Source organism: Lissotriton vulgaris, chromosome 6, assembly GCF_964263255.1.
Source record: "Lissotriton vulgaris chromosome 6, aLisVul1.2, whole genome shotgun sequence".
NCBI lineage: Eukaryota > Metazoa > Chordata > Amphibia > Caudata > Salamandridae > Lissotriton > Lissotriton vulgaris.
This window is the reverse complement of record NC_141694.1, coordinates 364,177,747-364,203,991: the sequence shown is the minus strand read 5'-3', so window position 1 is coordinate 364,203,991 and position 26,245 is coordinate 364,177,747. Positions and strand designations below refer to the sequence as shown.

The window sequence follows — 26,245 nt, the reverse complement described above, 5'->3', positions numbered from 1 at the left end:
TCCCTAGGTGTATGGGTTCAAAAGTGCATGTAGAAACAGCTGTTTGGACAGTTGACTGTGTGCATGAGTGTATTGGTTAGTGAATGGATATCTCAGTGCTACATGTCAAAGTAAGTACATATGTAAAACACAGTCCATGTGAGAATTGACATATATAAATAACTGAACATAAGAGCCACTTAATGTGAGAGTGGCTGTATGGATCATTGTGATCTTGTATCAGGGATTGTATAAGAGAGTAAATATGTGTTAGTATATGTTTGAATAAGTAAGGTGTGTATAACTGTATAGTTGAGGAAATGGAGGTGTGATTGATTCTTTGCATGACTGACTAGGTGCGTGAGTAACTCCATGGATGTGTGACAGTCTGTGAGTGTCTGTTTACACTGAGTGTATCTAAGGTTATATTACAGTCTGAAGATGTTCATTGTAGTATCACATAAATGATATCATCAGTGATGTGATCAATAATGTCAAATGAGATGTCAGTGATGTCATCAGTGATGTCATTTGAGATGTCATCAGTGATGTCATTTGAGATGTCATCAGTGATGTCATCAGTGATGTCACTGACCATGTCATGAATGATGTAATATGTGACATCATTAGCAGTGGATTGCGGGTCCGCGATATATAGTTAGTGCAACTAACTATATATGGAATTTCAATGGTTTTGTGCAAATAAAATAAGGTTTTTTAAATGCTAATCCCTAACTATATATGGTCTATAACCTATGGTTTTTTCATTGAATAAATATATATGAATATATATATATATTTATATATATATATTTATTTATATATATTTATATAAATATATATATATATATATATATATATCTATATATATATATATATATATATTACCTACTGGCGGTCGCCAGTAGGTATATATAGTTAGGATTTTTTCTCTATGTAACTTTTGAAAATTCTATGTCTAATAACTTTGGCGTTTGTGGACGGAAGCGGCTGAAATTGTCAGGAAAATGGCACATTTTGTTTCTGAGCAGCCCCTGAAAATTTGGGGGGGTTTCGTCAAGGGGGGGCCGAGAAAAAAGGGGGGTCCCAAAACGCGTTTTTAACATTGAGTTTTCCATAGGGCGTTTGGCCTCACTTTTAGCTTCAACGGCTGAATGGATTTGCACGAAACCTGGCAAAATTGCAGGGACTGTTAGCTCGATGTGCCTTTGCTGGCTCTCAATACATGTGCTCCAGTGGATTTTGAGAAATTAACGTTTTAAAAAATTTATATATCTGTGACAGCGTCCCGGGTAGCGCTCCGGTTCGCGTACTTGTCGCGTTACGGAGCTTTGCGAAGCGAAGCTGATTGGCTCTCCGGTGTCTGTCAACATTCTAAACAGTCCGGAGCGGCCGCCATCTTGTCTCTCGGTAGGAACGAGAGAAAAGAGGAGGAGAAAAACGAAGGGGGAATTTAATGAAAGGGGGCAAGGTAGACCCCTCTTGACCCACTAGGAATGATGTTGGGGTTAATAAAGGGTCCCGTGGGAAAAAAAAATTGATTTTTCACGGTAGAAGCGCTTCCCGGTTCGCGAATAGGGTCGCGAACAGGTAGCGAAACGGGAATTTGCCATTTTGTATTTCGTTTTAATTAAATTACAGGGTATAAGGGGGTACGGGAGACGTATCCTGACCCCTTATGTTTTCTGAGGGTGGCTGAGGAGGCTCATATATGTTGATACATGTCTTCCAGCAGCTGCGCGTGACGTCTGTTAACGTTCGATTCGAAGAAAATCAGGAAGTGTTGACCTCCATTTTGTCACTGCGAGTAAATATTTTGTTAAAAATAATTGTTATAAATTAATCCGTATTGATAAACATTGTCTGCGCCATCTTGCCTTTTTTCCAATGCCACAATTTTGTCGTGCACGGCAGCCATTTTAGATGCCTTGACCAGACCCACTCTCTGCACGTTGCCGATCCTCAGCATGGCTCCCCACCCTCGCAAGCATCTCCCCCACGCACTGGTCACCCCCGCTCTCTTTCTCATGCATGGGCCATAAACCTCCCCCCATCTGCGCTGTTCTTCCCTGAGAATCACACCCTGTGCCCGCCCGACACCTCCCTTTCACCCTATTCACTACCGCACCCTCTGACACTCCTCTTCCTCTGTGTCTAATTGTCCAGGCCGGTCCTATGCTATCACCTAGCCGTGCAATGTAGTTTATGGCCCCAACTTTAAAGAATCACCCCTCTTCAAAGGAGTTACAGTAGATCAAGGCCCCCACCTCATGAGATCCGTCACAGCACACGCGTTCCTACTATCTGATAACCATCTTGTATTGTGATTGGGGAGGGGATTCTCACTGTGAGGGTGTGTGGGACCGAGCCTGAAGCGGAAGATTCCAGGGATGCCTCTTTGTACATCAAAGCTTTTACAATTATGTGTCACATTAAAAATATATAGCACTCCAACAAAGTAGTAGGATTATAAAACTTTAATAACTTATAAATATATACAACGCAACAAAAACAGTAAACACATTTAAAAAAAAATTTGAAAAAAGAAGCAACAATGGTCAGTAGCTGTCTTTTGTGCGAATAGTCCCAAGGCAGCACAACGTGCTGAGTTCTGGACAGCACCCAGGTGATGTCACCTGGGTGCCGCACTGGTTTTTGGTATCCTACAATGCTGCTCCGAAAAACGGCGTGGGGCGCTCTGGGGAGGGGGAGGCCTCATCAGTAGCGGTCTGTTGTGCGAATAGTCCCAAGGCAGCAGAACGCGCTGAGATGTGGATGGCATCCAGGTGATGTCCAGTAAGTTGCCGCACTGGTTTTGGTATCCTACAATGCTGCTCTGAAAAAAGGCGTGGGGCGCCCCGGGGAGGGGGGGAGGGGGAGGCGGCATGAACGGGCCTCCCCAGGTGAAGGCTCGTCTGCTGTAGTGGGGCGCCCCTATACCGTTTCAGTTGCCATTCCGCCCGCTTTTGGTACACTGTGCCAAAATCCGCCATTCAGCTGAGTTGCGCCCACTCTTGCGGTGCAGCGATAGGCGGCTGCCACAGGACTCTCAAAATGGCGGCAGGCTCTTCGGATTTGGGCCTGGTCCACTAAAATGGCCCTGGGACACCTTGGAACTCGGACGCTTGTCTGCTAGGGCTTGGGCCCCATTCTCGAAAGCGTCCCCTCAGCCTTGAAGATTCTACAAAAGTCTTGGGGGCCCCCGACTCCCGCAGGCTTCCGGTGGGGAGCGGCTGTCATGATTGCTTGCGGAATGGCCACGACGGAGCTACGAGATGGTGGTGCTCTCATGCTGATGCCAGCTTCAGTCTGAAACATCCAGAAACACTGTAGACTATCAATTCGATGAGTTCCGGTTGAGCCCCAACGTGACCCGGTAGGGAAGAACTTGCCCTCCCCTTTTTTGAGTGATGGTTCTTGTTGCCTGTCCCCTCTGTTGTCATCTAACAGAACCTTTTTGGATTGCCGAGTGAGAAAAAAAAAGGTGGGGCTTTCATCGTTTGGGAAAAAAAAATGTTTTAATCCAATGAAAAGTGTTATTTTTAGGTCATATGATCAAGCCTTCCATCATTAGGAAACCAAAAGTAAAATGAACCAATGAAAAGTTTTAAAAACAAGTCACATGACCTGTTATGCGGCTTTGGGCTATAAAAAGCCCAAAAAATCCGTTGGCCCGTGAGGCGGCGTCAGTAGCGGACCGATGTGCGAATAGGCCGAAGGTAGCACAACGCGCCGAGATTCGGATGGCACCGAGGTGGTGTCCAGCAAGTTGCCGCACTGGTGTGGCCATCCTACAATGCTGCGCCGAAAGTCGCCGTGGGGTACCCTGTTGGCCTGTGAGTTGGCGTCAGTAAGTGGGGGCTGTTTGAGGATCTGACTGCATTGGAAAGCAATGTGATGCGGTGCCTCGCCCCCAAGATGGAGGCTCCTCGGCTGCAGTGGGGCGCCCCTTGGTGTTTCACTCGCTATCCAGCTGAGTTGCGTCCGCACTTGCAGCTACAGTAGGCCGAAGGCAGCACAACGCGCCAAGATCTGGATGGCACCGAGGTGGTGTCCAGCAAGTTGCCGTACTGGTGTGGCCATACTACAATGCTGCGGGGGGGGGAGGCGGCGCAAATGAGCCTCTCCCGCCTCTCCAGGTGGAGGCACTTCATCTGCAGTGGGGCGCCGTCTAGCTGAGTTTCGCCCGCTCTTGCTGCTACAGCGATAGGCGGCTGCATTAGGACTCTCAAAATGGCGGCCTGTTCTTTGGATTTGGGCCTGGTCCACTAAAATGGCCCTGGGACACCTTAGAACTCGGACGCTCGAATTTTTTTCCTTTCCTCCACATGCAAAAAAGGTAAAAGCCCGGTACGTTACCTGCCTCATCTGCCACGATGTACTCTCCAGAGGAACCGAAAAAATATATAGTTATGGTAATTATACCATGCATCGTCATATGGAGAGGTGGCACCCGATTAATTATAGTGCTGCCCAAATTCGAGATTTGGTGGATAACCCCCGACCTGCCAGTACATCCACCAATGAAGTGGCAGTGACGGCATCAGAGGCAAGGGAAACGGTTCTAAATCTTCAGAAGAACTTTGGACAAATGAAAATGACATGTTTAACTTGCGGCAAATTAATTTCATGTGGAGAGAGGAGTGTTAGTCTAATCAATAGAGCTTATGAACATCATCATAGTCGATGGTTGGTGGAGACATTTTGACTATATCCTGGACCTGCTCGGCCTCGCCCAAAATGGCGCCGGTATAAATGGGACTCGTAACTCCTTGTTGTGTACTGGTTGCCCAACCTTGATATCACGAGATACGTATGCAGTTTTGAAGCACATGGCGGGCGGGGACGAGAATTGATTGAACATTTCGACATCCCTATTGATATTAAGTTCTGATGTGTTATTGATTACTGTACTATTGAAAGTTCGAATTAACGTCACCCATGGTACTTGCCCGCAAATGTATATCTAGATAATTTTATTGTAACTGGCTTGTCGTATTTTAATTATAAAATGTACGTCCATCGATTCCGCAACTGTTAGACACCTTAGTTCTTGCAACCTAATGGCCCGCCCGTTACGTTCTTCTACAGTGTAAATGTCCCCTCATCATATACGATTCCAGTTTGCTCCGTGGCCGGCCCACGTGGTTATAGGCCCGTATTTGTATACTGACATTTTCACAATAAAGGTTTTTAAAACAAAACATGGTAGTAGTACTTCATCAAATAAGCTTTATTCGGCGTTTGGCCATAAAAGCAACACAATAAAATACATACAAGTAAAAAATAACTCAACATAACATTGCCTAGTTAAAAGAAAAAATGGGTTAAGACCCAACTAAAAAATAGTTATGCATGTAAGCAGTTCTAAATAAAAACCCCAAAATACACAGAATCCCCCTTTTTCGCCCGCTGTTATTGTGATTCGGTGCTCGAGGACCAGGGTAAAAGTCATGGAGGTCCCAAATACGAATGGAGCCATCTCCAAGTTTTGGCTGGATAGATCGCAAGTAGGGGGCAGTGTTCCTGTCCTTAAACCTAACCAGAATCAAGTCCCCCGGAACATTTTTTGGCAGATGACCAAGCCACCCCACCCTTCTGACGCTCTGTATCCCACCGTCTAGCAAGGAAGGTAATGGTCTATTGTTTTGGAGCCAAAAAATGGCTTTGTTCAGTAGGTCCCGATGCAGTTCACGTTTTCCTGGTCTGAGAGCAGGGACCCCAGAGAGAATGGTAACATATGGGGCTGCTACGGGGGGTAAATCGATGCAATGTCTTCTATGTAGTGCGATCACGGGAGCTCTTTGTGGGGCATGATCGTGAATACGGGTGATATTGTGATCACTTTGGATAGGTGGTGTAACAGGGGAGTCACATGTTTGCAATATCCTGGGTGCATTGTCCGTAGGCCTTTTGTGGGTATTAGTGGGGGAAGAGCGTATGGGAGTTACAGTGTTTCTAGTCGGTGGGTATGACTGTGCTACCGTTTTTTCAATCCTGCACAGTCTATCTCCCAAATCATTTATTTTAGCAACCAGTGGAGAGAGAGCAGTATCAAGCAGACGCTCGATTTGGGCCAGAAGAGTCGATTGTAGGGGGGATCGAGACTCAGCCTTATCCACTGGTGATGAGGCTGTACTGGGTCCGGGTACAGAGGGGCTGCATTTATTAGATGGAGGGAGGGTTGTAACGGGGGAAGCCTGGGGGGAGCAGATAGCTTGAGCAGTGTCTCGAGACACTATGGGGGGGGATAGAGCGTCCGGGATATAGTGTGTGCCACAGAGGGCATTCAGCTCTTCCCAGATGGACATTGATGTTGGGTGACTGAATCCAGTTATCCGGTGACAGCTATAAGCAGTTCAATGCAATAGGGAAGGAAGAAAAGGAGCTTGACTGTACCTTCTCCAGAGCTGGAGCCAAGAGTGGTGGCCCGTCCCGTCCTCCTAGTGCCTCTGAGGGCCACAGAGGGCCCGCCCTTTGCCCGGGCTTAGCCCCGGGCGCTCCCGCGCGCGCCTCGCGTGGCGAGAGGCGTTTCTCGCTTTACAGGCGCCTCCGGGCGCGATGGTGGCGTCAGGGACGCGACTCGGCCGCCGGGGCACCTGGGGATTGTGGTTCTGTGTCCCCGGTGGCAGTGGCAGTGACGCTGTGCTCTTCAGCCGTTCCCCTCACGGCGCTTCTCCCTGCCAGAATGACAGCCGTTTCCCTCACGGCAGGTAGGTGTTCAGGAATTCGGCCCCCCTCCGAGCGCTCGGCGCTCCTCGCTTTACAGGCGCCTCCGGGCGCGATGGTGGCGTCAGGGACGCGACTCGGCCGCCGGGGCACCTGGGGATTGTGGTTCTGTGTCCCCGGTGGCAGTGGCAGTGACGCTGTGCTCTTCAGCCGTTACCCTCACGGCGCTTCTCCCTGCCAGAATGACAGCCGTTTCCCTCACGGCAGGTAGGTGTTCAGGAATTCGGCCCCATTTTAACTTTACAGAAACATACAGTCACTGGATGTTGTCATCAGTGATGTCATCAGTGATGTCACTGACCATGTCATGAATGATGTAATATGTGACATGATCAGCAGTGGATTGCGGGTGCGCGATATATAGTTAGCGCAACTAACTATATATGTGAATTTCAATGGTTTTGTGCGAGTAAAATAAGGTTTTGTAAATGCTAATCCCTAACTATATATGGTCTATAACCTATGGTTTTTTCAGTGAATTTTCAAGGTTTTGTAAATGCTAATTCCTAACTATATATGGTCTATAACCTATGGTTTTTTCAGTGAATATATATATATGTGAGGATGATGAAGATTGCAAATAACTGAATTAAACATTAAAAAGTTTTGCTACTTGGATCCATTGCAGAAGAATAAACATGCTGTCGTGAACAAATGTGCTCTTTTGATTGTTACTATGACATCTTGAGCTCTGTGGTTCTCCAGGCGTACCTGTGTAAGCCGGTTATATAATCCTATGGCAGAAGAACAGACACTGCCACTTGATGTTCCTTTTCTATCACATGCCAGTTCCTTCAGATGTACCATGGGTATTCACAAGTTGTCTCAATTATCTGCCAACGGGCTGTCACAAGAACACATCCATCCCCTCTCTCCTGAACCCAATTTATTTTTCCCTTCAGTGGGTCTTTCTAAGAACAGTCTTTGTGTTCTTTGCTCCAATCGAACTAAGACCTACACAAACTTTTCCCTGTTTAATGAAGAAACCCGTTCAGAGTAGAAAGTGCTATACATGCCGCCTCTAGATATGCTAATTTTTAGCTTAATCAGCAGTTTTAGTTATTACAAATCGGTAATCACCATGAATCAACAAAAATCTTGACCAGTGTTATGTAATGGCGCACTGTCCCTAATTGCACATGCTACACACATGTATACCTGGCATAGCTGCAGTAGAATGTCTAGGGAGTCCATGGGGCGAACATTCTTGCCCCCAGAGGGTGCTCTCCATGGGGAGGAGGTGGTGCCCATTGACTGCAGCAACTCTGTGTGATGCACAGTTAGTATGCCTCCTGATGGCCTTTTTGTCTTTGGGCCCACGTCCGCAATATGGTGCAGGTGCAGAGGCAGAGTGTTTCCCTCCTTCTTTTTGGTGTCACTCCCCCATGAAACGAGGGAGCGTCATCTTGATATAGCAATAGTCCTTTATGTGCACCGGCGGTATCTTTATCACAGAGAGGGCTGCACAAGCATCAGCAATCCTTGTGTAATGCAGGAGTGCCCCAGGGGTGCAGAAAACAGGTGCACGTCCGTGTTACAGCCCAGGGCACACCCCTATTGTTTCTGCATGAAACACAGGAAAAGTCTGCTTGTTTATGTAGGGAAATACTTTGCACAAACACTTTATCAAAATTCAGGTGGTGAATATATATATATATAACAGCTCCGTCTCTCTCAGTTATTCCAGAAAGAAATTAATTTTTATATATATATATATATATATATATATATATATATATTTTCTTTATTCGGTTTTTAAAATACATAAAAAACCATAAAAGCTTTTCACAGTTATATAAAACATTTCACATTAAAAATGAAGGAACATACAACAGTACATTAATATACGATATCCAAATCTAACAGTGGGGGTCGCTAGCCAATATTACTAATTGTACATACAACTTCTTTTGCAGATTTAATCTTATTTACGCGGCGATCTGGGGCCGTTATCATAGATTTAGCCTATATTTCCAAACAGATTTCAGAAATTTCACTACAAGTTTGCAAATCCAATCAGACTCTAAGAACTGTAAACGCAGCATGGCTGGACGGCATCTTCTAAAGCCCAATAATTTCAACAAGGATAAAAGCCAGAGCTTACGATAATCATCGTAGAACTTGCAGAACAAAACAGAATGGATAGTAGACTGTTCTGAAGTATCATCACAAGGGCATAAGGGGAGAGTATGGTCCCAGCAATTTTGAACCGGGAAAGCCACCAGACGATGGAAAATATTAAATCGAAATCTGAGCAGAAGGAAACGCTCAAACTGCGACAAATCATACAAAAGGTAGGCCTGAATTGAAAAAGTTGTCTGGATCGCCAATAATTGTTGAACATAGATTTTACTTCCTACTTTGGCGATTCGCAGCTCCTCTAAGTGGCTTAAAGTCCTCAGTTTCAATTCCTTTTTGGATATATCGCAGATTAACTCCGGTGTTACATAGCAATCCCCTAACCCCAAATCGTTCAGAAAATTATTTACATATCTGAGCCAGCTAATTTTAGATGCACGATCCAGTGCCATACAATCAGCGAGGATTTGTTTAGTAAATTAGTTCTTACAGGAGGTCCAGATTCTGCGCCAAAGCAAAATTGGTTGAATCTTTGCCAGATCCTGTAAATGTGGAATCCCCAGTTCGGTGTGACAAGCAAACGTTGAGATGGATTTAGGTGCCGCTAATAGGAATCTTAAAAAAGTATTCTCCGCCACTTGCAAGGGACCAACGTGTGCATGCCCCCATACTCCGGCCCCGTACAGGGCAATTGCCTGGCACTTAGCTCTGTAAATCTGCAGAAGTTCTAGTGGTGGCCTTTTGCCCAACTTCTGCGAAAAAGCTAGGCTCCCCATAAAAGTGGCATACCTATCCAGGGCCTGCTGCAGTTCTCGTGGAGTACGTGCCAGTATTACCGCGTCATCTGCGTAGAGGAGAGCGGGGACGGGACGTTTTCCTATTTGTGGGAGATCCTGGGCCCCCCTCTGCATTGCCTCCTCCAACCCATTGGTGTAGAGTGAAAAGAGGAAGGGGGCCAGGACACACCCCTGCCGGACACCCCGCTCTACCCCAAATGACGCGGATAACTCCCCTTTCACTCCAAATCGTACCCTCGCAGAAGCATTAGAGTACAACTCCCTCAGATAATGTAAAATGTAAATGTAAATGTACAGTAATTTATATAGCGCAAATCACCGAGCGGTTTCTAAGCGCTTGCTTAGGGAACCCGTCCTGGTATTCCCCTGTGAGATAACCCCGGCAGGGTATCCGCAAGGTGAAAGCCAGGCATCCCGCCGCGAGGGACGTTGTGGCGATTAAGCAAGCTATTGCCCAGAGTCGCAGAGTGTGAACCCGTGAATCGAGTAGTCACCGGAGCGAGAATTGTCGAGTCCATGGACATTTTAGGACTCAAGACCCCGCCGAGCTGGGAATTAAACCCTGGTCCCGGGCTGACCTCTGCTTACAGGTCTGCCTCCTCTAACCAGTGAGCCACACTTCTCCAATCAAAGGAGCATCAATTGCCCATGGATAGGAGAAAGGTCCACAGTTTTGAGTGGGACACACAATCAAAAGCAGCAGACAGGTCGACATACACCATGTACAACCTGCCCTGCTTCGCTGTGGCATATTTACCTAAGAGCATTGATAGGTTCAGGGCTTGCTCGGTCGTCCCAAATCCCTCCCTGAACCCAAACTGAAGGTCCGAAAGGATCCCGCCATTGTCAGCCCACTGCTGTAAGCGCTCGAGGATCACTCTCCCCACCACCTTGCCTAGCGAGTCCAGCAGTGAGATCGGACGATAGCAGGATGCGTCTTGCCTATTGCCTTTTTTAAAAATTGGGGCCATGATGGATTTGGTCCAGGAGGCCAGCAATCCCTTCTCCGTTGTTGCACTAAGCACCCTAGTTAGACTAGGGGCCCACAGATCCATATTGGATTTGAAAAAATCTACGGGAACCCCATCTGGGCCCGGCGCTTTCCCATTTTTGCTTTCCTTTAACGTCCGACATATCTCGCTTATAGCGGGTTCCCACAATATTGGATAAGCCACTGGGCATTGGTTCACGCTAGGCGCTGAGTCCAGGACTCCTCTGTCAGAAATATTTTTGAAAAGTGTTCCACCCAAACAGATTCCTCAATTGCGACTTCTATTGTTGGAATATTATGAGAGTCTATTAAATAAGGGGATTTTACCACTCTCCAGAATGCCTCACTATTTCTGTCCAGGGAGCTTTTATGGAGTTGGTCCCATAATTCTTGTTTTAATTCAGCCTTCCTCTCCTTACAGGCTGTGTTGTACTCCTTTCTAAGCATTCTTATTTCCTGTTGGTCTCTATTTTCTTTATTTAATGCTACTTTCAACTTTTTATGTGCTGCCGTACATTTTTTATTAAACCATCCTGGTTTCGTACAGGCCTCTCTTTGTGGCTTAACCGTTAACAATTCCTTTATCTTCCCCATGATTAACTCAAAGTTATACAGAATTTCCTCTGCCGGAGTACCCATATCTAAACATTTAACTATCGAAGGGTAAACTGCACAAATCAGGGCTTTAGTTACTTCCCCTGGGTCACACTTATCCCATCTTAGGGAGAACCCATTTATTTTGGATATGTGCAGGGTATTCTGCGTTAGGGCACAGGCTATGTTCTGTGAGGATAGCCTAGTGCTTATTAGGTGAAGATCAATACTCAAGGCACAGTGGTCACTTAAAGAATTCACCAACACAATAAAGTCACTTAAAGTATTCACCAACACAATCATCAAAGCTCGTAACTCTGTTAGCAATAGTGTTTGAAACTAAGATGTAGTCTATTGTTGACCCGTGACCCCTCAACCCGAAAGGTTGGAACCAATAGTCCGGAATGCACGTCAGGCTTATTAGCCATAGTAAGCCCCAGATCGAATAGGACATCGTTCAAATATAGCCCCGTGCTAGTATGACTGAAATGTACTATTGGATCGCATGTTTGTCCACAAAGCCACATAAGTTACTGTTACTGTGTGGGCAAGCGTACTGATTAAAATCGCCTCCCCCCCCCCCCCCATGTTATACTAGAACTAGCTCTACCTCCCACTTTCTGCATCAACTTGGAAAGCCTTTCGCGAATACAGGCCAAAATCTTCTCCACCTGGTCCTCCACTAGGTTATTATCAAGTCAAGTCAAGTCAAAGTATGCTTTATTCGATGTTTCACTCATAAAAGCAAATACATTCAACATTTTAAAAATACAAATACATTTACAATTAATTATATTAAGAGCTAAAGCATTCATTTGACAATTATTGACTTGGATTGCAGTTCCAGTTTTAGGAATTAGAAACAGTGCAAAGTAAGCAATTTGTTAAAAATAGTACAAAAGTTAAAATTTACCTGATTAAAACAATTTTATAAGTAAAAACATAGGCATAGAATACAGACAAGTTAATTGGTCAGAGAATAGTCAAATGACTAGCAGTCTCTGTCTGATCGACCATGCCCATCCAAGATACTTGGCAGTAGCTATTGATATCCATGTCAGACTGTTAGTGCGGATAATACTCAAGGCAACAGTACTGCTGGTGGTTCCCAAGTTCTTGCACATCGGTGTTAACCAAGTACGCCGTGGATCAGAATAGGCTGTGCAAGAAAATAAAAAACGACCAATTGTTTCTTTGGCGGAACCACAAGCAGGACAACTGTCGCTCGCTCCACCGTCCCATTTTGCTGTCAAAACTCTAAGGGGGAGCGCACCTGCTCTTAATTGGAAAAGGAGCTTTCTATCACCAGGCCTTGTTATGATGTCCCAATAGAGTTCCAGGCAGGGATAAAGTTTAGCTTCTAGGAATGTTCCAGCCATAGATCATGTACTCAAGCTGCCCCAGCCCCTAGAGGCTACCTTCTCCCAGTAGATTTCTTTTAAGACTCTTTTAGTCGGAAAAGGCGTTCCCACTGGGTCTACCCAAAGTGATCTCAGACCAAGCTCAGTCAAAATTGCACTGAGTGATTTGAGCCACTCAATTTTGTGGAATGCATCTGCCTTGTTAATGCCTTGGAACCCCTTGGCATAATGGGAAAGCTCAGGAGTCGTCCAGGAGTCGTCCAGAGCCTCCGCCAATACAGAATCGGTCGGAGCCTGACCAAGTCTGTAACCGCTTTTCTGCCCAGATCATAACTCAGGGGCAACAAGGGAGTACTTTTAGGTACACCAGTTATTGCCCGGAAGAAAGGTCTCTTTGTCATTCAACGTTAAGCTAAGCAGCTGGTAGTTAGGGTCTAGATGTACTACTGTAGTTTTTAAGCCCCATATTGTGTTAGATATGAAAACTGTCAGTCCTCCTTTAGACCTACCTGAAGTAACAGGTAGTGCAGGCGTGAAATAGGTTTTATATCCTATAAGATGCAACTCTGTTCTCGCCCAAGTCTCCTGGCGACAGATTATACTATGATTCTGAACAAAGTTCAGTAAAGTACCATCTTCGACCTTTGAGCGGAGGCCCGCTATATTCCATGAAATGATTTTTAATGATTGACCTACATTGCGTTTAGTACTGTCCACCAAAATGGAATTGAGACCTCCCGGTTGTAACTCAGCCACAGAGACAGACTCTGTGGGTGTATCTCCAGATATGTCGGAGCAAATACCACCATTAAATTCAGCCACTATATTAGGGGATACCTCAATTTCTTCCATACTGGAATGCGGTTGAGGGATGGAATTTCTGCTATTTCCCATTTCATTTTGTAATTCCCGAGCTTCCGTTAACAAAATTCCCATCCTTTCATTCTGAATTATTGGACTTATATTCTGATTGATGGAAGGCGTAAGTCAATCCACGCCCTCCATCCCATACACATTGAAAAGTGGTTAAAAGTTGGAATGTTGTAATCAAACTGTCCTATATTGTCCATATGGGAAGGCTGATTCATGGGGAAATTGTGTGAATAGCCAAAGTAAGATTGATTGGGACCGCGGTGTACTGTGTTGTGTCTGTATGCTACGTGGTTTCCCAAAGGAAAACCTATTGGGGGCTGAGGGAACTTCTGAGGATAAAAATGACTTCGATAATGAGTGGAAATTTCCTCGCCTCCTTTCGCATCGTACCAGTCACTGATGTATCTCACTGCTCTGTGATCTTTGAAATTAATTATAATAATATCACCTTTTCTATCCTTTGGCCGTGCTCCTACCCAGTTCACACGTCTAACATTTAGGATTTCCCCATTTATGTGGGCCGGGAGAGGTCTATTATTGCGCAGCCAATATATGACCTTATTTTTTAAGGCTACATGATGCTCTTTTACTCCCTCCAGAAGAGTTGGTACTCCAGCCATAATTATTACAAATGGAGCAGATTCCGGGGGTAAGTCGACCCTTCTCTGAATTGGGTTAATTTTATGTTGTGGGTTTGCTGGACTAATATCTGGTTTATTTTGTTGGATTTCCTCTGTACTCCCCGTCCCGCTTTATCTCCATTTCGGGTGGCCGGTTTTAATTTTAGGGCCACTTTTGGAGCAGATGATTTTTGTATTAAGGGTAGGGTTTGGGCATTATTGGACGGCAAAGGTGGTGATCTATCCTCTACACGAATCTTTTTTGTTTGTACTGAAGGAGGCGTAACACCCTGAATATTAGACAGCGATGAATTTTTTAAAACCTCCTTTTCTATAATAACTAATTGTTCCCCTATCCTCTTCACCCTTCCTATCAGCGGGGAAATTAATGATTTAATCAGTTTTTCCATGCTAGGCAAGTGTAGTTGGCAGCTGTTCCACTAGGGTGTTTATTGTTGTAGTCTTTCGCGACCCTCTCAGTTGGACTCTCGGATCTGGTTCACGCTTCTTATTCTTATCACCCAAAAAGGCTTTGCCCAGCTTCCTTTTTTCGGCGGTGGGGGGCTATTGCTAGTGGTTTTAACTAGTACCTCATCTGTAGTGGGCCCGTTCATCAGTGACTCAACTTCTACGATTGATGAAGCATTTAATGAGTTTTCAATTGAGGTTACGGTTTCATTTAGCTCCTATGTTAATAAATCTAAAAGAGGCAACTGTGATAAGTCTTTTGCATTTTGGGGGTTGTGAATTTGGGTGCTCAACTCCAGAGAGAGGCGTTTTTCTGTTAATACGATCTCTTTTTCAAGGACTGAGGCAGCCCTCCTAATGAAGGCGTCTAGAGTCCCCCTAACAGAACCTCCCCCCAACGAAGGCCTACCTATACCACCACTAAGTCTACTCATAATTAAATACCCTCAATGGAAAGGGAGAAAAGAAAGTATCAGGAAAGCTCCAAGGGAAATCCTAACTTACTCCCTGAATACTTGTAGGAACACCAATATAACTAAGCAAACAACTAAACAAGTAAGGGTCAACAACTCACAATAAGTTTGCGCTGTATGTCCCGGTCTCTAATGTGGCGGTGTGGCCCAGCCCAGCCTCGGCCTGCCGCAGACGGCCCCGCCCTTGTCCCGGGCTTCGCCCGGGCTAGTCCCGCGCTCGTACCGCGATGCGCGAAAATAACCTTGATGATATTGGGGCGGGTAGGCGGGGCTAATTAGTGGAAGAGGCACCAGCTGGCAGCAACAGAGAATGCTGGTCCTCGCAGTCCCCTGCACCCGCAGTTATCCTTTAGTTTCCCCAGTAGATCGCCAGTTCCAGCCCAGGTTCAGGGACCAGTCAATGAGGCAGCAAAGTTCAGGGACACACAGGAACACGCAATAAAGGGCTCCAGCAGCAAAACGGCTCAGAGGAACACACAATGAAGGGCTCCAGCAGCGAACGGCGACTAACCATGCTTAGTTCCTGTGTTAGTAAAAACATAGTCAGTATCTTCATACAGAGGTAGGGCCTTAGTTAGAGTTTAGCGAATGGTGTACTCTCTAACAAACGTGACTGCTATCTCGTCTGCTTTATTGCAAGTGCATTATATTTTGTGGCACTTGTAACACAGCGGACTGGATATCTGTCACCTTTGTGACTGAGTGTCCCGTCTTCCAAGCTCTAAATCAGGCCCTTGGTATGGCATTTTTACAGGAGATAATAACTATATCCTTCCTTGTGGAACATGTTTGAGATCTTTCTCAAAAATGTATTTGTTCCTTTTGTGTACTATCTAGATTCTTTATAGACATAATAAACTTGTAGTTGAGCATCCATATTAGAGGAGCAGTAGATTTATGATGATTGATTTCACTCTGGGAATGGCTGATGGGTTTGAAGAGCATTCACGTGCAACTACCTTACCTACATCTATTGTTTTTCTGTGTCTATAGCAGGTGGAAGATTTAGATGAAGTACAGACTTTGTTGCTGAATTCCTATTGTTTTTAAGCTGAATTTGCTTAATTTCCTTTTCCTCTCAATAGATTTTGTGGTATCTGGAGAACGGCTTAGCAGAAGATGGAAGCATGATTAATATAACCCAAGCTAACCGACAGGGTAAGTGCCTTAGGGCTGATACAGTAACTCCATTAAATGTCCTCCCTCATATTACTTTGTGGTAGAAAAGACAAGGTAATAAAAACATCTTGATCACCCCTTGCCTTAACGTCTGTGTTAATGAGTTAGTTTTCGCTATAAAATCGGAAAAATCAGATCAGTGCATTTTGTTTTACAAAAGTGAGAAGTGCCACTTGCTTTGCTCTTTGATTTTTCAAACCTGTAGGTGGACTCAGCCTCATCATTTTCTGGGTGTCTTGCTTGCCCACCCCAACCTTACATTCTTCTGCTTTCCTGCTCTAATTTATTTCTTTTCCACCCTAGCCTAGACTGTAACGTTCGATTTCGCATGGCAAAGAAAGAGTCCTTAAATTTACATCCTGTTCGAGACTAGTCATTCCAAAGGGATTTGATCCTTCTGGCAGCCATTTTAGCATCATACCATTGTTTCAGTTCGTTTCCACGGGTCTTTATCTTTTATAGAGCATCTCTTCTGTGAGCTGTTAATGCTTTGACTCCTATCCACTAAAGGCCTAATTAGCCCTTATCACCCACCTCGGGAGTTCCAAAAGCAATCATTCCCTCTCCTCCATTCACGCTACTTGCGTAAACAGCTACACAGGTTTGTGTTGATCTGCTAATATAGGTTTCTGTTCACTTTCACTAATTTCTCCGTTTCATATACTTTCTCCTCTTTTGTTATGTTAACTACATTTTGCTGCACTATGACCGGTAGAATAAGTTAAACTGGCTCCAGCAGAAAAGTGCCGGGCACACGGCTAATGTAGCACATCAGTCAAAACGTTGCTTGTTTTTACTGACGCCTCTGAGCATTGCTCAGTATATTGTGTTTACCATAGTGTGGACCCCTTCTGTTCTGAAATCCTGTGCTGTTACTTATTGCCTTGTAATTTTTACCTTCCAAGTTTAACTCTTTTGTGAATGTGTTTTTATTTTTTTACCCAGAACAGGGTAAATAAATGACTGCTTCCTGGCGTATGTGTATTTAGTGATCCCGCCTTCTAGTTTCTCCCACTGACTCACATCATGCTCGTTATAACCTACTGTTAGAAACTGAAACTTAATGTGGCTTTTTTTCGAGAGCAAGGTTGCTATGGACTAATGCAGCCACCGCTTGCTGGACTATCTCAGGCCGTTACAAATGGAATCAATACAGCCATTTTTCACCAAAATTCTTTCAAGATAACAACAAAAAAGTCCCATTACGGCATTGATGCAAGGAAACGTGTGTTGTTGTTCATTTCTGTCTTGGCCATCTTTTTGCTGACTATTTTAACATCTATGAATAGAAGAAAATTAAGGCAAGTACAAAATCTATTCTTGCCTAAAGACATTGAGAAGAGCCGATGTTTCTGCTCACGTTATTTGAAAATATATACTACCATGGCAATCTAAGCTGGAAGATTCTCAGTAGAAGGGAAGTTACGCAAGTATGTCTCTTGTCCCCATTCCTCTTTAACATGTACATCTAGCATCTCCCTGCCTATATCTTCGATAAGCGTTTGAAGATCTATCTGCTCAAGATATCTCATGAGAAAGTTTTATTTCACCTCTATGCAAACCAAAACTAAATGACTTGCAGAAACTACTAACAAAGACATTAGGGGAATGAAGATAGAATAGCATTGAAATCGTACAAACCACGTCAAAGACGAGGACCTCTCTGTATTAAAGAATTTGAAGCACAGTCAAAGCCGTATATCAGGAATATGCAAAAAAATCTGAACATTTTAAAGCACTATCGAAAATATATAACGTAAATGAACGCCATCACTTGATCTAACGTATATATTGAGAAATGGTCATCTCCGGCACACCGATTTATAGTATAGCCCAGGCATCGTGGACAGCAGAAATAGGAAAGATGATGTCCGAAGAACAATGGCCATTCTGCTGTACACTCATAGAACAGAAATATATCCAAAATGGTCGATTTAGGCTTATTCACGTCTAAATTGTTCAACTGTATTATTACACTCTTGTTTGACTGAAAGTCTTTGGTGTAATTGCCACAGACTTATGTAATCAATGTAATGTATATAGTGCAGACGTGCTACAGCCAACCTGGGAATGTATCGGAATACTGTAGAGAAACATTTACTGAAACAGAGAAAAGGACACGGAATAATATGTCCCTCTCTCCAATATTAGGTCTTGTGTGATATGTTAAACCACCCACTCCTTCAGTAAGGAAAATTACTGCACTGGCACTCCTTAAAGCCAAGCTTAGCGTATTTACGACGTGGGGGCAGAGACTTACTTTCGAAAGTAAAAGATTGTGCGCAAGATCTAATATTCTATAATAAGAATTACCTTTCCTCATTGTCCCAACTCAGGGATATTTGGTCTCCACTAAAACATCAGAATCATGGTAAGCATAGAATGAACAGGAAGAAATTGATGAAACTTTGTGACTATGGGAACAGGTCAATGTCGTATACAGTGTTTTGTTTGAAAACCTCTGCTGGTAGTCCATTTGGCCCTGCGGTTTCCCCCAACTTTTGTCTATTTATGGTGTCCTGCACTTCGGTTATAGTGATTTCTGCCTCCAGAGCTTCCTTCTCGTCTTGGTCTAGGCTGGGAGTCACTATGTTTTCAAGGTAGGCCATTATCTGTGCGGGATCTGCTAGGGGTCTAGCTCTGTATAAAAAACGTGCAAAAGCATCTGCTATAGCTTGTGCGGTGGTGTGTTGTAATTCCTACTCTTGTATTTGGGACATCCAGCTCACCTCTTTTTCTCTTCTGCCCAGTCAATAGTCTCCCTGCCCTGTCCTCGCTTCATAAAGTCTATGATGTGTAGCCTGGTTTTGGTCCCATGCGTATCTTTCGGTCAGGTCGCGAAGTTCCCAATGTGTCATTATCAGCTGCCTTATGCAGGCGGTTTCAGTTTCTGGAGTTATGTTACTCTCTAGTTCCAGAAGTCTATCTTCTAAGGTTTCTATTTGTAGAGTTTCTTCTATGCGTTTTCGCGCTATCTGTTCTTGGATTTTACCCCCCAGAGTACGCCTTGTAGGCTTCCCAGAGAGTGGTATGTGAGGTAAGCAAGCCCTTGTTCTTTTGGAAGTATAACTTAGTTTCCATTCTTTTTATTCCCCTGATGGATCTGTCGTTTAGTCTCCAGTCTGGTCTCTGCTTGTTACCCGAGCCTCCCACTGTCAGCCAAAGGGGTGAATGGTCTGATATACCTCTCGCCAGGTATGCTACCTTGTGTACTATTTGTACTGCACCCGCCGGGGCAAAGAAATTATCTAATCTGGAGAAGACTTTATGTGCCCCGGAGAAATAGGAATAGGTACGCTCCAATGGGTGGTGTTGTCGCCAAAGGTCGGCAAGTCCCAGCTAGTTCACAAACTCCGCCAGCGGTGTAGGGACACGCGGTCCTGTGGCTGTATTTTCGATCTATGTTTAGGTCAATAACATGGTTAAAATCATCTCCAATAAGATGCGTGTGTGGGTCTGAATCTAGTAATATCTTAGCCACTGCCTCTAGGGTTTGAGATTGCAGTCGTTGCGAGGCATAAATGCTGATTAGAGTGATTTCGCCTCTGACCCAGTACCCCTGGACAGCAACAAAGATCCCGTTAGGGTCTGTCCAGGTTTTGGTTGTGCGGAAGGGTGTTTTTTTTTTAATTAATATGGCAATGTCTTGTGCTCCTAGGGAGAATCCCACATGGGCGAGGGTTATGTATGTCCCTCTTCCAATAAAGGCTCATTGTGTGCTCCGCAGGTGAGTTTCCTGTAGTAGGACGATATCTGGGTTAAGTCTCTTAAGATATCTGGTGACTAGATCCCTTTTGATTTTACTTCCTTACCCATTGACATTCCATCTTTTAAGATACCTGGAGACTAGATCCGTGTTGATTTTACTGCCTAACCCATTGACAAATTACATGTCAGTGCCATGTAAATTCTGTTATTTGTGTGCATGGTGCCTTTTTGTCATTATCACAGGAGGGTCTACCCATCGTTCACTAGACTTTTGTTTCTGTCGGTCAGGTGAAGTGCTTCTGCTTCTGGCTGTACTAGGAAGAAATCCAATAACCAAACTATGAAACCTTTTTATCTTAACCCAGTCCCCCCACTCCACTCTCTCGCCTGCCCTATGCCAATTCCCAGAACCATCAACATGACAACTTTGACGTAGAATTTGTTTGAAAGGTCTGTCGTCCCACCCTATCCCAAATACCCCAACTTTTTAATCAAAACAGTAAAGGATATGAAGTTCAAATAAAAGTTCCACTCAAAAAAATTGAGCGGAATAGTGTCTGGGGAGGGGTTGTGGCAGTTTTGCTCTCTGCTTGCCAAAAGGATGGCCCTTATCTCAGCTTCTACACCACATTTTCCTTGATGTTGGCCTGTGTCTTCTCTGTTTAGTTTTCCGGTGCTCTGTTCCTCGAGACGATTAATGTTCTTAAGTAGTGTGTGATCACTTTTCGTGTCCACGTGGGATTCCTTTCTGATTGATTTTTTACTCTTTGTGGCCTGGGTTCCTCTGTGGTGACGTGCCTGTGGGTTGTGTCTCACTAGTTCTTGTTTCTGGTTGTCGTATCATGGGGTGTTCCTCAATCCAGGCCCATGCCTCCTGGGGGGACTGGAAAAATTGCGAGGTGCTGTGAAAAATCACCTAGAGCTTGGTAGAGAAGAGGAGCATGTATTGGATCTGCATAGCTCTCAGTTTGACCTTCACTGAGTCGAACAGCCTCCTCATTTTCTGCACTTCCCTGGAATAGCCAGGGGAAAATCATGATTTTGGCATTAGGAAGCTTGAGCTCCTGCAGATGTCGCCACTCCCTGATAATTTAGGAATTGTGCAATTAAGGGCTGCAGGCGGTTCTTGGGTGGCGGCAGCGCATTCGGTATCCTGTGAGCCCGTTCGATGATGCCGCGGGAGAGAATCGCGCAGCAATGACATTAGGAACTCCACTGGGTCATGGCAGTCTGTTCCTTCGGAAAGCACTATGCTTCAATGATAGTCTATGGTCCCAGTAGACCTGGACCTAAGCACAATTTGAGGCTGATCACGGTGAAGCACAGGTCAGCAGCCAGGTTTTTGTTTTTTTAATTGTCCTCACTCTCTGACAGATGAAATGATGTCTCAAGGTTCTTGTTTCAACTGAACACAATTCTGCTGGATGACCAGTAGGTCCTTATCTAGCCTGAAATTAGCCAGCCTATCCAGGATTATTCATCGGTCGATCCCTCCCTTCATTTCCAAAACACTACCATGTGTCTCTAACTTTATTACTATTAGGACGACTTTCTCTATCCAACTTGTAAACTTTATCCACAGATGTCTATCCATGAAAAATAGTAGGAGGTTTCTCTGATAACCATTTCATACAGGTTCCCTTCTGGCAATGAGCATCAAATAAAATACTAAATGTCTGTGGCATCTGCTCCAAAAAAGATCAAATACAAATCTACACTCCGCACCTGAATCTGTGAGATAACAAGCTTACTGCCTTCCAATACCTCTAGAGACCCGGCCATCTTACAAGCATATGAATATGGCACAGCACAGGCTTCTCAACACTTCCAACAACTTAAAGCATCCTGGGTCACCTGGGCCAACTAGATTGGGGTCTAGTAGATCCTGTGCTGAGTGAAGAAATGATTTATTTTTAATGGTGTGGATCTTACTATTTTGTACAGAAAGCTCAGTCCTACTTGTCATAGATTACTATATTCTGGTGTACACAGTTGCTCCTTCCACGCATGCTCCGGTATCTCCTGTTTTCGCTCCTCAGCATTCAACAGTTCCCAGTATCAGACTTCTCCTCCTTTAGGGAGGGGATTTGGACCCTGCAACATCTCCTCATACTCCCATTGTTCTGTCCCTTCCAAGCATTGACTCTTTCACCACGATTTCAGCTGACAGTACCTAAAGTCAGATATCTGACCCTCTGTGTGCTCTGATTTCATTCAACAATATCATGTGAGAACCCTCTCTCAGCTGCACCCACCTCTCTACTCCAGCCCTAATTAATGGCAGGCTAATTTTATCTTGTAAAGGTGGGGTGTTCGTGGCAATTTTCAAATGGGTGCAAAATCTGAATAGTAATCAATTCCCCTCATCCTCCTTATCTTACACCACACTATTAAGAAATTCCTTAGAACCTTCAGCCTTACTTTTTTGAAAAATTTCTGGTGACCAAATCCATATAAAAGCCATGCCTCCCTAAGTTCCCAATCAAGCCACTATATTTTTCCCCTCCATGAGTCATCCTATCTCCCAATAACAATCACCTGTTTTTGAAATGCCTAGTTATATGAATATTTATCTTGGAACTCTAATCCTCCCTTCTCCAGTCTCCTCCTTAATTTCTTCCAGGCTAGTCTAAGATTCTTTGAAGACCAAATAAAATATATTAAGTTCCCCTGGATCTTTTCTAGCAGATCCCTTGCAAAACAAAAGAGGGATTCTATTAGAAAGGAACAACAGTTTAGGCATAATAACCATTGTCACAAGATTGACTCTACGGTATATCATTAAGTGAAAATGATCCCATGTATTTAATTGAACATCCACCTCCCTAGAGATCCTAGCCCAGTAAAATTTAGGAATTTCCTCCAGAGTAGAGACCACCTTGATTCCTAATTATCTAACCTTTGGGCGTGCCTGCAGGGGTTTCAGATAAAAATTCTAGGTCATAATATCCATTTTTATTTATGGATAGCATATTCTGGAAGAGCTCCAAAAGTTTCTGCTAACTGTATAGTGTGTGGGAGAGTCTTGTTTAAATCATTTGTATATATAATTATATCGTCAGCGTAGAAAGCAATTTTATTTTCCTTACCTCAACTTTAAAACAAAGCTACATCCTCATCATTCCGAACAAGCTGTGCTAATGGTTCGTAGCTTTGAAAAAGGAGTAGAGACAAATTGCAACCCTGACGACCTATGGAGCTCTGTTTTAATAGTAGCATAACCCGGGCTTTCGGAGCCTTGTATAGCTGTTGCATACCTTTCACAAATAATGGGGCAAACCCATGACTCCCATCACCTCCCACAGGTATGTCCAACTTACCCTGTCGAATGCCTAAGCAGCGTCAATCAATATGACCGCACACTGGCTTACATTTGATGTAGTTAGATCTATTGAGGCTATTAGTAAATGTGCTAAATTATGCAGCTGCCTGTCTAGTATGAAGCCCCTCCGTTCAGAATGTATTACCCCACTAATTATTCCAGTTGATCTAGCCGACAAAATGCCTACATAAACCTTATAGTCACTATTAGGAAGGTAAAAAGGCCTTGAAGAACCACTCCCCAAATAATTGCCTTGTACACATTCCATCCATACAACCCCCATACTACCAGATTCTTTGTTCAATGTAAAAAATATAAATTTGAAAAGTCCTAAGGAGAAATAGCACCAGAAAGCCCTAGCCGCCAATGATAGTCTATGGTCACAGTAGACTGGTACCTAGGCACAATTTCAGGCTGATGTGATGAAGCGCAGGTCAGATACACCAAGAAGGTTCAATCCGGTCCAAGAATCTAACTTTTGACTCAGGGGCCGATTTATAATTTCGCAGACGGAGCTTTGATAGTCAGGGTGACAGAGTAATGTACTCTGTCGCCTTGACTGTACCTCTTCCTGCTAAATTATGAAATGACTACCAAGCCGGCATTCATTTTGACAGTATTGTCAGGTATTGCTGTCAAGTTGGGGAGAGGATGGAACCTAATGGTTAGAGCGGTCGACCTCGAAGCTGGGGAACTGGGCTTGAGTCTCAGAAAGGGACGTTCTACATCCTGTGATTCTGGGCAAATCACTTAATCTCCCCGTGCCTAACATAATGAATGTGTCCGTCTGTAATGTAACTGGTGCTCATGTAAAGTACTCTTATACCTTCGGGTCAAGTTCGTGCTATATAAAACTCCAGAAAAAAAGTGCTTTTTGAAATTTGATGTACAGCTTCGTCAAGCATGATGGAGCCATGCGGCAAACTGTTTTCTTTGTTATTTAAAAAAAATCCCAAAGTAGGATTTTCTTTTTGAAAATAAAAAAGACTATGGTCCCTCATCATGGGGTTCTTCTGCCATGTTGGGGGGGGGGGGCATTCTCTCCCCTTAAATGCCAGGTTTTTCCTAGCTGTGATAGGCAGTAAAAACTGACCTCTTGTTCTAAATTAGGTGGGTGGAACTGGTCAACTGAGGTAGCATCACTATCTTTAAGAGCGCTACCCTTCCCATTGTCACTATCAGCAGTCTCTTAAAAATTAAGGATCTTATTGCCTTCCCAGTGTTGCCCTCAATCATCTGTTGCTTCTAGTGATAGATTTGGATGCCTAAATACTTATGCCTGTTCGATTCCCACCTAACCCCATGTTAATCTCTGTAAACTTCCTCACTTGTTCAGGTAGCCTGATTGGGAGGACACACAACTTGTTGCAATTGACTCCCCAACTACTTACAGAATCTGTTCAGTATACTTATAGCACTCCCTATTCTGTTGTTAACATCATTCAGGTAAATCAGGATGTTGTCTGCATACAGTGAAATGATATGTGGCATGCCTCAACTGTGGTTCCGAGGGCAGCCCCCCCATCCCTGAATCTATTAGCAAGTGGTTAAATGACCAATGCAAAAATCAAGGGGGGATGGGGCAACCCTACTAGGGGGCACACAATAAATTAAAGGTCTCAGAAATTGTCTTCTCTATCAGCACCGTGGCAGTTGGGTGTGTATGAAGCAGCGTATCCCATTGTCTCATAGACTTCCCAATCCCTACCTTCCTCAGAATCTCATGCAAGAATTCCCACGTAACCGTGTCAGATGCTTTCTTGTGGTAAAACCACTGGATCTGGGAGTCAATTGAAATGGATTCAATAATCTGTAGAAATCGCCTAATATTGGGGGAAGTACTAAGACCTGGCACAAACTCACTTCGGTCCAAGTGCACTAGCTCTGGTTGGGAGGACACACAACTTGTTGCAATTGACTCCCCAAGCTCTGGTATTTTACTTTAGCGTTATTGCCCGACGTATGTTATAAGTTAAACAAAGGACCCACGTAGCTTGAGGGGGTTGCAATCCCCTTGGACTCCATGAGGCCTTTGTTCACAGCAACAGCTGTGAACACACATTGGAATGCTGATGCTCCAGGCTTCTAGAATCCTGGTGCACTTCATTGTCTCCATGAGCCTTATGCGTTTCCATTCAGTAAACTAATTATAGCCCCTCGAATCTCCTGAACCGTTATCAGGCCACCGATCTCCATTGTTTGTTCTGGGATCAAGCTGAATAAGTGTGTTTTATTTAGGTATCCACTTAATTATCTATCAGGTACTGCCGCCGGCATGGTGTAGAGGCCACACATCGACTCCCCCCCAGTGGCTGTTTGAGAGAATGCACATCCCCAGGCCCTGTCACTCCAAAGCCAGACAGTCAATACACAAACCAGCAGAGGCACACAGGATGGCTAAGCAAGCAAATACGTCTAAACAAAAGGAGAGGCAGGGAGAGTAGAGTGACACTCTTATTCCCTGGTAATAGTCAATAAACAAGAAAAGAGTGTCCAATGGTTGTATTCGACCACAGTAAGGAGCAAGTAAACGGCTTCACTTAGGACGTTAAAGAAAGCCTTCACTCACCACCTAGTGATGACATGCTTCATCATCGGGCCCCACCAAAGAGACCGAGTGTCCCTTAGGTGTGCTACAACGCCAGATTTACTGCGGAGCGGGTTGGTGAGTTCAGGCAGTGTTGTGCAAAGAAAATAAACTAGTGAGTGGTGGATGGTTAAAAATAGTCCGTAGTGTATCAGAAATATCTTTATTCTAATGATCACTACGGACGGGAATAATACAAATTTATGTGTTGGAAATTCGTCCACAATGAGTTGAGTGGTAGTTTTCTAAATATCAGTCGACATGTTTCAGCCACGAAACGGTATGATTTTACCTGGCATTCATCAGGACTCTGCGTGTGCTAAACCCTGGTGGTAACTATACTGTTATTTTACCACGAATATCTCTTAAACCACACACTGAAGCACTATGGATTGACATAAGTGATCAGCATCATTACTCAATGTATGTTTTGTCCTATATGTACGTCCTTGTCATTTCTATCTACAGGTGCAGAAACCTCTAAG

At 44.3% G+C, this 26,245-nt stretch overlaps 1 protein-coding gene across 1 annotated transcript in view; it reads left to right on the top strand.

Moving 5' to 3' along the window:
- The window catches only part of TRAPPC12 (trafficking protein particle complex subunit 12), an 856,088-nt gene that overhangs the window by 612,311 nt on the left and 217,532 nt on the right, over window positions 1-26,245 (top strand). Inside the window, exon 7 of the mRNA XM_086926387.1 lies at window positions 16,050-16,122. Within this exon, the coding sequence (XP_086782513.1) occupies window positions 16,050-16,122 (73 nt within the window). The remainder of the gene's footprint in view (window positions 1-16,049; window positions 16,123-26,245) is intronic.